This window comes from Diachasmimorpha longicaudata, chromosome 2, assembly GCF_034640455.1.
Source record: "Diachasmimorpha longicaudata isolate KC_UGA_2023 chromosome 2, iyDiaLong2, whole genome shotgun sequence".
Lineage (NCBI taxonomy): Eukaryota > Metazoa > Arthropoda > Insecta > Hymenoptera > Braconidae > Diachasmimorpha > Diachasmimorpha longicaudata.
Window position 1 is genome coordinate 7,983,959 of NC_087226.1, and position 11,704 is coordinate 7,995,662.

The window sequence follows — 11,704 nt, forward strand, 5'->3', positions numbered from 1 at the left end:
AATACGCTGATAATGACAATCACAAATGATTCCACAGAATTATTGGACATTGTCATTCGAACTCTGGTCCTTGTTCGCCGTAACCACAGACTCCAAAAACGAATGGATGCTCTATGTCTGGAAACACAACAGTTCGTCAGATCTCAGCTGAGAAACAGACAACTCGAGAGCGAAGTTGGTGAGATTTCAAAGCAATCTAGCATTCAATCATCTTCCATCGACACCATGGAAGTTGATAATACAAGGCAAAGTAATAATAATGAGCCAGAAATCAAGTCACCAAATCCAGTGACATCCGCCTGCATTTTATCGAACACCGACAGCGGTGTATCATCCGACTGCTCCTTCTAGGATCTCAAAATACAATTCCATAATTCATGGAATTAACGAAATAATGCTTTCCATGATTTACAGGGAAGGTACGATATTCTCTTCGTACTTATACCACTTTTCATATCACTGCGTACTAGTAAAACTGATATACATTAATTACGATTGGAGATTATTCTTATTCTCAACATCTCCGGATTGAGATAGTGATTAGTTTCTCGTTTGCAACAAGAGAAGAGAAAAATTATTTCACTGATAATCCTAGGCATTGCTTATACGAGCAATTGAACCATACGATGCATATTTATATGTAGAGAGTATTAGAAATATTTTTTAAAATAATGCATAATATTGAGAATGGCAAATAGAGACAATTGTCTCCGAATCTTTTCCAGATATTATTTTTTAATGAATTTATTTCAAACTCTGGAGTATTCAGAAGAACATGTCGTGCCTGATGACTTAGAGATTTTCGATAATCGCAGTAATAATTAGTCCTTTACAATTTTGAGAAATAGATTGATGAGCCCTAGGTGGGGAGAATCGTCCAGAAAGGATTGAATGAAAACTCAGTTGTAGACATGTTTCATCAAATCCCATCGGAGAAGCAATTACATTTCACAAAGTAAATAAACCGTCGAAAATTGCAAAAGTAGATAGCTATGCAAGAATTCTTTCCAGAATTATTTATCGTATACTCGGATTTCGTTTAAACTGCTGATTCAAGTCAATTTTGAACTATTTAGATGATCCGATTACGGGTTTAACTATTACGGAGCCATTATATTACGGTAAAAAATATCACGTAATGATATTACTGAATTAATAGAGTAATAGACCAAGACGAAGTTATTGATCGATTATTCAACAAGAAGATTCTGTAACTGAAGGTGTTTATAATCGAATATTCCACAAGATGCCTCGAAATAATTAATATACTTCTACAATTCCTTCTAGGATAAAATTTAAATAATGAATAATTCAACAATACTGTCAACGATCAATAGTTCGCCAATTTTAATACCATTCATTGAAAAATTCAGATATTGTGAGTAGTGTGGAAAAAAAACAAATGAAAGCACCATTCTAGTAATATATAACTTTTTATTAAAAAATATATCAATACTAATCATACTCTGAAATAATTTTCATTGTTGCATTAATTATCGTAACACTTTGGGGCCATATTTTTTACCGTAATATTCACACTGAAAACTGCAATGAAATTCTTTTAAACTGCTGATGCAAATGAACTCTTGGTGTTCGATGACTCACAAATTTTCGATGATCGCAGTAAATAATTCTTCACAATTTGAGACATAAATTGAGAAAGTCTAAGGGGCGTAAATTGCCGAGAGGATATTGAATGAAAATTCAAATGTGAAAACTTTATAAGAAGTTTCGTGGAAGAGTAAATTATATTTCATCGAGTGTGTGACGTTTATTTCCTCCTGGAATAAACGCCTGGAGAATTACATACGAAGAAAATTCTTTCAGAAACTTCACATATTTTTCATATCCATGGCACTGCAAGTCTTTCAAAGTGTTGAAATAAATTATCTCTGGAATATTTAGAGAAACATCACGTGCCTGATGATTTCGCAATTGTTGATAATCGCGGTAATGATTAGTCCTTTACTTTTAAATGAAGTGAATCGTCGAGTTTTTTGACGAACTCAAGTCCATGAATTAATGTCTGACTGTTTATGGGATGTTGATGAACCTTCGGTTGAGTGAAAAATAGAAAAAAGTCGATTTCAGTGGAATAAAAAATTTAAAACTTGAAAGGAATAGAGTGGTTCCCCCACTGGACGGTATTGCCCACTTAGACACATCGAATCATACTCCAGTGCCCTTCAATCTGTGTGTCTATCTGTTTTTTCTAAATATTTTTTCGGAAACGACTTAAAGAGACGATTTCCGCGCAGCTAAAGTTTCATCCGAAACATCACAATTTTTGGCTTAAATAATGTAGGGTAATTAGAGTTAGTTAGGCTCTTGGCATATCAGTACATGACGTTTTTGATAAAAATCTTACAATGGTGTTGAAATTGATATCCGATAAATGCTACCTGCACGTTAGAATGAACCGAATGGTGAGAATGCATGGAAGCAAGAGAGAAACATCACTCGTGCAACATTTCGGATACATTGAATTTTTTTATTTTGGGGCTTGGAAAGCGTTTACAAGAACTATTTCATGTCGTGCTTAGACACACGTAGAATATTATCAACCATGTAGATTGTGATTTACTCTCTCGATAAATGAAGAGAGCACTGGTTCGAGGGTTGCATGACTAATCAACTGATGACAACTCAACACAAAAGATGAACAAATGATGAATATTTTTCTCATTACACTGTGCGCAAAAGGCCCTTTTCCACACATTGTGATGAAAAAGACGTTTGATACCCGGGAGAAAGATATTAATTTTTGCTCGGGGAATTATATTAAGGCCCTTCAACCTGTGCTATAATACCCCCCAACGAGTCAAAAACTATTTTTCTGCATTCGTATCGAAACAAAGTATTTTGCACTAAATGTGACCTCTGGATAATCAAAGCCGCGGCATTCAAGATCGTGCAATGCAAATTGGTTGGTATTTGTGCGATTCCAATGAGCAACAGCTCATCATCAAATTTACCTCATTTTTTAAATGAAAAAAAAATTTTTTTACGTAAACAATACGATTTACAGAAGAAATTGCCAGACGGAAGTTGTAACTAAATAATTTTTTTCCACACATAATAATTCTCAATTTTCCAAATCCAAAGTGGTTGTATACGCAATATTTACGAATCAATGGGCGTATTCAATGAACAAATGTGTTCCCACAAACACAGTACGGGAAACAATAGGAAATTCCGAATGAAAATTGTTCACCTATTTTAACAACCTTTACCTAGACTGCCAGATATAAAAGGACGCAGGGTGAACCACAGTTGGAAATATTTTCTGTGTTGAGATGACGGTGTATTGAATAGTTATGAAAACGTTTCGAGTAAAAAATAATAATTAAGGTGATAGTGTGAATGATATCACGCAATGTTCAAAGCGTAGATTAAGTGATTGGATGATTTATTTATTTATTCCATGAGATGATGAGACAGGAAAGGCCTGTCAAGTGATTGATAGATAGATTTCATCTAAAGTATTATAATGTAATCTTAATATTGGAACTGTAAAATAAATAGTCCATTATTTAAAATATCTTGGATGTTTTTTATTACAAAATTCCAGTAACAGTTTATTTATAGATACTGGTCCTAGTTAGTGCGCCTCTGGAGACTGGGACAGGAGCACTACCAACACCCAGAATTGGAGAAGCGCCTGGAACAGAAGGTAAACGTAAAAAACAATTTGCGATTGACACTTCGCATACGAAAAAGTATGTAAACTCCTAGTGAGTTTCACTAGGTTTTTTATACTAAATCATTTCACTAGGTTTTTTATACAATTCTCTGATACGTATCGTGGGTGTATACGTACGATATAGATTATAACGAATATCCGAGCCAGTGGATATCGTCTGAGGAAGACTCCGGTCCTCACACTAATTGCATCCAATGACGAGTAAGCTCGTTTGACTTTTCGAGCCATTGTGGTATCGAATGGAGTTTCCATCAGGAATGTTGGCACTTGAGCTTTAGCGTCATCAGTATCGTTAACGTTGTACGGCTTTCTTGAGTTTCCCAAGAGTTTCCTGTATTCGTGCTAAAAATAACCGTCATTCACTTGACGTTACTTCATATAATCGACGATTAATTGAGCACACTTTAAAAAAAAAACCTATTGTATTAAAAGTGAACTCTTTGTAAGTCTTTAGCTGACAACATGAATAAAACTGGATTTTGCTCTCCAACGTATTCATTTAAATATGACGAGAAAAAAATTAGGTGGAAAAAATTTGGGAAGATTATATGGCGGAATTGTCGTAGAACATGTCTTGAAAATGTGTACAGAAGTGAAATTCTACCCTTTTTTCCTTTCAAAATCAATGACTAATTTTTTAGTAGTTTGGAAATTGTCGATAAAATTTATATCCGGTACAATGCCGAAATGTAAAACAAGTAAATTCACCTCAGCCTTCTCTAACTGCAATCTAAGTGCATTCTTCTCCGTAGTCAGTCCCTCAAGTTCATTCTGTTTCGCGACAAGAGTCTGCGTCAGAGTAGCTAATCTGCTCTCAACAGCGCTGGAAGGAGTAGAGACCGCAGCCAATTGTGACCTAAGTCTCGAAATTTCCGTCTCCTGTTTTCTCATCTTCGTCGACCAAACGCCACCCTGAGATACCAACTCCTCTTTGACAGCCCTGACTTCCTCCATATGCGCTTTAGCATCTTCTTCGGCCTCGATCCTCTTCCGCTTTTCCAGGGATAAAATCTCTTGTACTTCTCTGTTGGCAAGTCCAATTTTCCTACTCATCTCCTCAATTTTGAGATCAGCAGTTACAAGCTCTTCCCGTGCAATTCTCAATTGCTCACCGACCAGTTGATTCTCGTGCCTGAGACTATTGCACTCCTGCCTCAGTTGATTCAACTCCATGGTCGTTGCAGAACTGTCCACTCCAGTATCCAATTTGTTCTCCCTTAGTTCGGCTATGAGTTTCTCCTTCTCCTGAAGGGTTTTGATGGCCCTCGCCCGATGTTGCTCAAGCTCTTGCCTGGTAGACAGCAAGTCCAACCGGCTCCTCTCCAAAATTCCCTTCAGATCACAGATTTGCTTCACGTACTGTCCATTGTCCATCTCCACCTTGTCCATCTTTTCCCTGAGCACTTCAATCTCTTTCTGATTGTCAGTGTGCTGTCTATTTAGAAATTCGTTTTGTTGCTCCAGGTTTTTTCGTCCAGACTTGGACTGTTTCTTCTCCGAATATTTCGACATCTTCATCAAGTGTTCGATCTGCTGTCTCTGCTGATTTAATTTGTACTCGTACTCCTGTCTCAGTGCCTCCAATTTTCCATGCATCTCACTCTGTTCACTCTCTATCGATCTCTCAACGTGCATAGACACCAGTAATTCATTCTTTAGGCTCTCAATTTCGCTTCTTAGGAGACGATTCTCAGTCACTGGATCTGATGACGATATGTCTTGAACAGGAAGGTCGATCAGGGTGTGAGGGAACTCTGGGGATGATCGCCCACTGTGGGAGTACTCTGATAATGAGTCCTTCGGGTCTGATGTCTCAACGGATAGCGATGAGGGAGTTGGAGGAGGGTGGAACACTCCTCCATTCGTTTGGCTCATTGGGGTTGATGAGAGGCTGTTCAGATATGTCGTTAACTCCTCTTGGCTCTGGGGCTGTGACTTTTTTGGCGTGCCCTGGGGAGTGGTGATAAATTGAGGGAAACGAGTGGGTGTTCCTGGCTCAGGATGATTCGACAAGGAACTGTGAATCAATTCTTGATTAATTCGGAGCATTTTTTGGAGTGGATTTCATGAGATTGGTTCGTTTCGTTAATTCTTTTGCCGTTTAATCTTAATCGACGATATCATTTGATCATTGTACACCACTAATGATCAATTATTTCATTAATAGTGAGGTTTTTTTAATTCTAAAAAAATTTTAGAACGAACCATTCTCTTTTTCACATAATTGAAACTTAATTATAGCAGATCATCATAATATGCTTCTAAAAAAATTGACAATCAAAAATCTCTACCTGTTAGCGGCCACAACAGAAGTGACGTTTATCAGCTGATCCTGCTCAGGGTCATAATTATCCTTACTCAAAACAGCTGCTGTATTCTGATCAATCTTATTGAGCAAGGTTTCAGCCTTACCAGCAAGATCAGCTAGCCACGCCATAGTTTATCACAATAGAGAATACTGTCAACGATTTGTAGAAAATAGAAACTTGAAAGTTGGTGAAAGCTTGATGACACCCTGTCCCAGGGTAATCCAACCGTAAAATGAATTCCGAATCCTTACCGATTTATATAATTAATAACAGTAATAATATCTAGTGGGAAGTTGAGCGCTGGCTTCTATACACTACTCACATTGTTAATATTTACAAAAGTCAAGAGACACGTAGGTGATTCAACATGTATTTATCGCGACTGCCATTATTCCCAGGGAAATGGTTACGCGGTGCGATCTGGTGTCCAAGAGCTGTAGTATAGCTGAAACTTTTTCCGCTCTCTACCTGTTCAGTAGCTGATAAATCTCCATCGGTTACTCCCACTTTAGACATTTGAAAATAGAAAAATCGGTGTGATATCGCACGAAATGTGTTTCTTCAGGAATTATTTTTCGTAAATGATGTAAAAGTAATTTTCGACAACAATTTCCCCAAAATCTTTCATGAAAGCCTAATTGCCTGGGTTTTAGTGACATCTTGTGGCATAACATGAATTATTTATTCTTAAATTATTGGATTTTTGAAATTCATAGCTGGGGAAATACCCGAAAGGTCACTTCAGTCATTCAAAAATAGAACACTTCATCAATATAGTTGAAAATAAATTTATTTATAAAAAGGGGTCTTATACAAATTTTAAACATTCATGCCAAGTAGCTTATCAATGTAAAAGCAAAAAATCTGAGTATCTGAATGGCATCGTATAATCGAAATTAATATTGTGAAGTGTGCTCCTGGCTGGACTTCACTTCAGTGACAACACTGTCAGCGGTGATGTCAGATTCTTCCACCGGTGGATGAGCGCGAATCCACTCAAGACCTCGGGCAATGCCCGTTGGAACTGGTGGTGGTGTTGGAAGATGTTCCCCCTCAGGATGGAATCCAGTCTCATCAGCAACATACCTCAGCAGAATTTGTTTGCCGTCGTTGTCGACATAGCTGATCTGTCCAGTAACAGTCTGAGCAACGGTGTTATCACCAACGAGTCTCACAGAAGCTTCCTCCTGAACCTTGATACCATTCTCCGACTCCCAGACATTGTGAAAGGTACCATCGGGATTTACCTCAGAGTCCTGCGAGATTATTCCAACTGGAACGACCTGGCCATGCTCCACGTGTCCCGGAGCTCCGTCAACTGGTTGTTGTCCCTGAACTCCTTGAGGAACATTAATCGTCCCTTGTGCTGGATATCCATTGCTCGAATAATGTCCATTGCCCACGGGGGCGTAGTTCTGACCTGGTACCTGAATGCCACCTTGGCTCACATGCCCCTGTCCCTGGACAAACTGGCCCAGTTGCCCTCCCACCTGGTGAACTTTGTCAACGGGCTGAGAGGCGCAATTACCCACCACCACAATCACCACCAATATCTGAAACATCAAATGGACACTCCAAATTACGTAATGCGCAATTGTTGTTAATACGTTGGCGTTGATCGATTACCAGTTGCATAAAAAAACCCATGCTTCGATATATCGAGTCCTTGATCGCTCATTTCCGTTAAATTACTGTGTAGACTTACCGTGAAACTCCTCATTCTTGGGTTTGAATTGTTTGGTACTAGAGTACACCTCGACTGATGCTCATTCGAAAATTCACTGGCCTTTTTATACTCCATTTGTTTTTTTCAAAAAATTATCATCATCATGGAGCCAATCCGGTTGTAGCAATTTTTTCACCATTTCCCCTTGAATATCAGGATGAAAAAATGATATTTATGAAGATCTCATCGGGGAGACGCATCGACGATGACAGAATCGGTTTGACTTCGTAATCATTTTCGGTTATTTATCATTCGGCTTTCGTCTCAAGTTCATTGATTACTCATTGTTATTTTTTTTTTGGCTGAGACCAGATGGATCGCTTTCGAATTGGTTGATTCATTGATTAATTATTCGTGAGTAACACGGAAGTGCATAGCATCATGCCACATCTGATCTAATTATACTGGATGTATTAAATCGTGTACTGTCGCTATTTGTCACTCGGATGCCATTCTCATTATGCATATTATGGATGGAGATGCATAAAATAATAAAAACATGCAAATATTCCTCAGTAACATGAATTGTAGAGTGATGCAACTGCCATGCAATCACATATCGGAATTGTTTATTCACTAAAAACAAATTTCGTCGCATAGGAGAGCCACTGCGACCCGGACTCGCCTGAGAACACCGAACGGCCTTGGGAGTCGCACCTCTGTATAATTCGCCCATGCAATAATGCATAGAAATGAGAATAAAATGAGTATTACATAAAAAAGACAGACTCGAAAGAAGCCCGAATTTATCACTCAGCGGGTGTTCTATGTAACGGATTGAGGATACCATAGCATAAAAAAACCGCAGCTTCAAAAAAGCAACTTCTAATAAAAAATGATGAATTGGATGAACTGAGAGAGAAAATAAATTTTGCTTTCACTCATTTCCTCGATTATCAATTAAGATTCCCAGATGAAATAAAATTGCAATTACAGCTACATACGCAATGCCCTGCTGTGACAGAAAAATGCAATCCTTAATTAAAATTGCGCGACTCGGTAATTATTACACTCTCTAATTAATCCACGAATTTTACTCATAACTATAACCCGTATAATTAAATAAAATCCGATTACTCAGGAAGGGGCGTATTACGGTTGCAGGATTAACAAAAGAAGCAAATGCCTGAATTCATTAACTATAGATTAATTAATTCTTTGGAGTAATTATTAAAATTTGAACAATTTGATAAATTGTTTACCGAGCAAGTAGTAAAACACCTTATCGTTAATCATTAATTGCCCTGATAAATCCCCATTGAGCCAATGAAAAAAGCTACGTTTGAACGCATTTTAAAAATTGTGCCACTGTAATTTTAAATTTGGCTCCAATCCGAAGATTTGATCCTCATTAAAATTCCTGTCAATAAATTATATCCAAGAAGCAGCAGACCGCGTCTAATTCGCAAAAAACGAGTGAAACAACCATTATCGAAGTATTCTCGAGTTCTTGAGTGCTGGAGTCTAGCCGCTATCGACTAGAATTCTCTCCAGCTGTTGGACCGACTTTGGGTGTGTTGACGGTTGCAGGAGAGAACATTCTAATAAAAGTTAGTACATCATCCACCGACTCATGGGATCAAATCAGAACTGTCAAAAAAAATTGAATGTGGCCCCACAATTTTAAGGCTCCAGGTGATGATACCAATGATGCAACTGTTCAACGTCGTCACCACAATTTTATTGTCCCACATAAAAATTACATTCACATATAACTGGAAGGAGAACCCACATCACAGAGGAAGGAACATAGAGAAAACAAAATTTTCCAAAATTAGTAACAACAGATTTATTAATTCTCTAAAAAAATAATCATTAAAATTTGAACAACGGTGGTACATTTTTCGCAGATCAACAATTACAACACCAGAAAATCGTTAATTCTAGCTCATTAAAACGTAGATAATTCTGCTAATACCAATAACATGGAATTCGATAACGAGTCGAAAGTTAACTTACTACCCCAATAGAGCGGTAAAAAAAACTACACTTAAACAGTCTAACAACAGTCAAAGATGGACTAGTAATTTCAAATTTGGTATCCGATCTGAAAGGTTTAGTCCTCGTTATCGTTCATAAAATCAATAAATAATCAAAATCAAAACAACAGAACATGTCCTTGGTGTCGGTAAAGCAAACGTTAATAAATTATCGAAGTAATCTTGGGCTCTTGAGGGCTGGGAAATAGGTGCGATCGACGGGTACAATTCTCTCCCCAGGGGGTGGAACAACTTTGGGTGCGTTGATGGTTAAAATACCGTCGGTGGAGAGGCTCGAGGTGACCCGACGAATGTCATGGCCCTTGGGTAAATCGTACCGACGATGAAATCGCCTGGAGACGTATCCAAACGGATCTTCCTTGTCCTCGTGCTTTGCCTCGACGATGATGGAGTTATCCAGGGTTTTCACCAGAATTTCGTGCGGATAAAATCGCCTGACATCAAGAACCACCTTGAACTTGTCGGCGTCATTCTCAATTTTATCGAGTTCACTGAGACTGGCGCTGAGAGATCGTCCCCAGGGGCGAAAGAATGATCTGAATGTCGGCCACCGTAGGGTCTCCAGGACCTCAGCGTGAGTGATATTTCGCTCGAAATACTTGTCCAGGACTTTACTCGGACGCTCAAAATCGTCCCACCAATCGCGCCAATAGTTGCTCGGTACCAGTGCCATTATTCAACTCGTTAAATTGACAGTTGTGACAGGTAAAATCGTTCGTTCGCGATTGTCGACAAACGGAATTCAACGGTTTCGAGTAATTAAGGTGTGATCCGTTTGCAACGTAGTTTCATACAAAACTGGGAGCCAAGCCCCCCCAGTCGGATTATATATTTAGTCCCCTCCGCAAATTTTCACGGACGTTTCGGCAGATAGACATCCACTCTTGGATTATGTCGTAAATGTACGTGTGCCTGCAATTGCTCATTATGTATATCAGTAAGTGATTAATCGAGGTATTATTAGAGTCATCATGGGCTGAAGACCAAACGGGTTATTGTCCACTTCCCAAACATTGCGAAAATCATTAACTCTGGGGGGAACTGATTAAGAGTATTTTTGTACTTGGCAGACGTGACAAATATTTATGTTAATATTAAATTTTGGAAAGTCTTCTTCGTGTGGATGTTGTTATTTACGTCATCACAGGAAGGGAAAAATCTGGTCACCATGAGTTGGAGAATTTTAACTAGATTTATTACATTTTTCGTTCCGATTTTATGACGACTCCCAGGAGTTTGTACCATATGTTATGGAAATTGTATTCATTTTATGAGATGTTGTATAGAAAATTATACAACCGAGCTTTTCCACGTAGAAAGAAAATTTATTAACCTATTGTTGAATTCTAATTTGAAAATTCCTTGTCGGAGGCACAATTTCAAGAAAATTTCTTCCAGAGCGCCCTACTTTAACAAGAAATCATTATTTTTTAATGGTTCACCAAATAATCAGAATGTTCTCTATATTTACTCCAGTTAATTTTTATTCCTATTGAAATTGGATAATGTCTACTGGAAGGCCGCACGTGTAAATTACACAGTTTTGGTGCTCGGTTGTGTGGCAATAATGAATCACTATTGAACGTGGGCAATGGGCGTTCTGAACTAACGCGATAGGTACAGTGTTATGTATTTCAGATTTTTTTTCTGCTTTATCCGTTGTTGCATCAATTATTCACGCATCGAAAAATTAATTGGTAATGGGAAGTTACTAGTTTAGGTGTCCACAAGGATGGAATATGCTAAGTACCACAGGTTTGCTGTTATTAAAATTGACTGTTGCACGTGTATATTGATAATTTTGTGCGCAATGCTTTATAACCATCTTGGGGTTTACGATTTTGGAATTAGAAAAGAATGTGCGATAATACTCTTCGGATTGGAGAGATTGTGCGCGACGAGGCGTCACAATAATGATGATTTGTTATTATATTACGCAGACGTAATTTTCTGTTTACATTTGCTG

General features: G+C 38.1%; 4 protein-coding genes across 10 annotated transcripts in view; 1 reads left to right on the top strand and 3 right to left on the bottom strand.

The window, feature by feature from the left end:
- Positions 1-3,541, top strand: part of LOC135170554 (uncharacterized) — a 56,924-nt gene extending 53,383 nt beyond the window's left edge. For all 6 annotated transcript variants that reach the window (XM_064136539.1, XM_064136531.1, XM_064136522.1 and 3 more), the window contains one exon: positions 38-3,541. In XM_064136539.1, the coding sequence (XP_063992609.1) occupies positions 38-351 (314 nt within the window). In that variant the 3' untranslated portion in view covers positions 352-3,541. The remainder of the gene's footprint in view (positions 1-37) is intronic.
- LOC135170428 (golgin-84) lies at positions 3,530-6,414 on the bottom strand. Of its 2 annotated transcripts, XM_064136244.1 has the most exons (5): positions 6,264-6,414; positions 5,995-6,161; positions 4,412-5,720; positions 3,821-4,045; positions 3,530-3,661 (listed from the first exon to the last, which is right to left on the bottom strand). In XM_064136244.1, the coding sequence occupies exons 2-5, from the start codon at positions 6,138-6,140 to the stop codon at positions 3,602-3,604; spliced, it is 1,740 nt and encodes a 579-aa protein (XP_063992314.1). In that variant the 5' UTR covers positions 6,141-6,161; positions 6,264-6,414; the 3' UTR covers positions 3,530-3,601. The 2 variants fall into 2 exon arrangements, with proteins under 2 accessions (XP_063992314.1, XP_063992305.1); XM_064136235.1 differs by having other exon boundaries at positions 5,995-6,409.
- A 370-nt stretch (positions 6,415-6,784) lies between these two features.
- On the bottom strand, positions 6,785-7,882 carry LOC135172920 (pupal cuticle protein 20-like). The gene is made up of 2 exons (XM_064139436.1): positions 7,718-7,882; positions 6,785-7,565 (listed from the first exon to the last, which is right to left on the bottom strand). Exons 1-2 carry the CDS (start codon positions 7,811-7,813, stop codon positions 6,909-6,911), a joined length of 753 nt encoding a protein of 250 aa, XP_063995506.1. The 5' UTR covers positions 7,814-7,882; the 3' UTR covers positions 6,785-6,908.
- Positions 7,883-9,512: 1,630 nt separating this feature from the next.
- Positions 9,513-10,544, bottom strand: LOC135172926 (protein lethal(2)essential for life-like). Its single transcript, XM_064139443.1, has one exon. The coding sequence runs from the start codon at positions 10,409-10,411 to the stop codon at positions 9,887-9,889; it is 525 nt and encodes a 174-aa protein (XP_063995513.1). The 5' UTR covers positions 10,412-10,544; the 3' UTR covers positions 9,513-9,886.
- Between the last annotated feature and the right edge of the window lie 1,160 nt (positions 10,545-11,704).

Excerpts from the sequence above, each read along its gene's own strand:
- LOC135170428 (XM_064136244.1), bottom strand. The coding sequence starts at position 6,140 with ATGGCGTGGCTAGCTGATCTTGCTGGTAAGGCTGAAACCTTGCTCAAT. Across the intron at positions 5,721-5,994 it reads TCTGTTGTGGCCGCTAACAG|TTCCTTGTCGAATCATCCTG; the intron begins GTAGAGATTTTT and ends ATTGATTCACAG. Across the intron at positions 3,662-3,820 it reads TATTCGTTATAATCTATATC|GCGCTTCTCCAATTCTGGGT; the intron begins GTACGTATACAC and ends CTTCTGTTCCAG.
- LOC135172926 (XM_064139443.1), bottom strand. The coding sequence starts at position 10,411 with ATGGCACTGGTACCGAGCAACTATTGGCGCGATTGGTGGGACGATTTT.
- LOC135172920 (XM_064139436.1), bottom strand. The coding sequence starts at position 7,813 with ATGGAGTATAAAAAGGCCAGTGAATTTTCGAATGAGCATCAGTCGAGG. Across the intron at positions 7,566-7,717 it reads CAAGAATGAGGAGTTTCACG|ATATTGGTGGTGATTGTGGT; the intron begins GTAAGTCTACAC and ends TTGATGTTTCAG.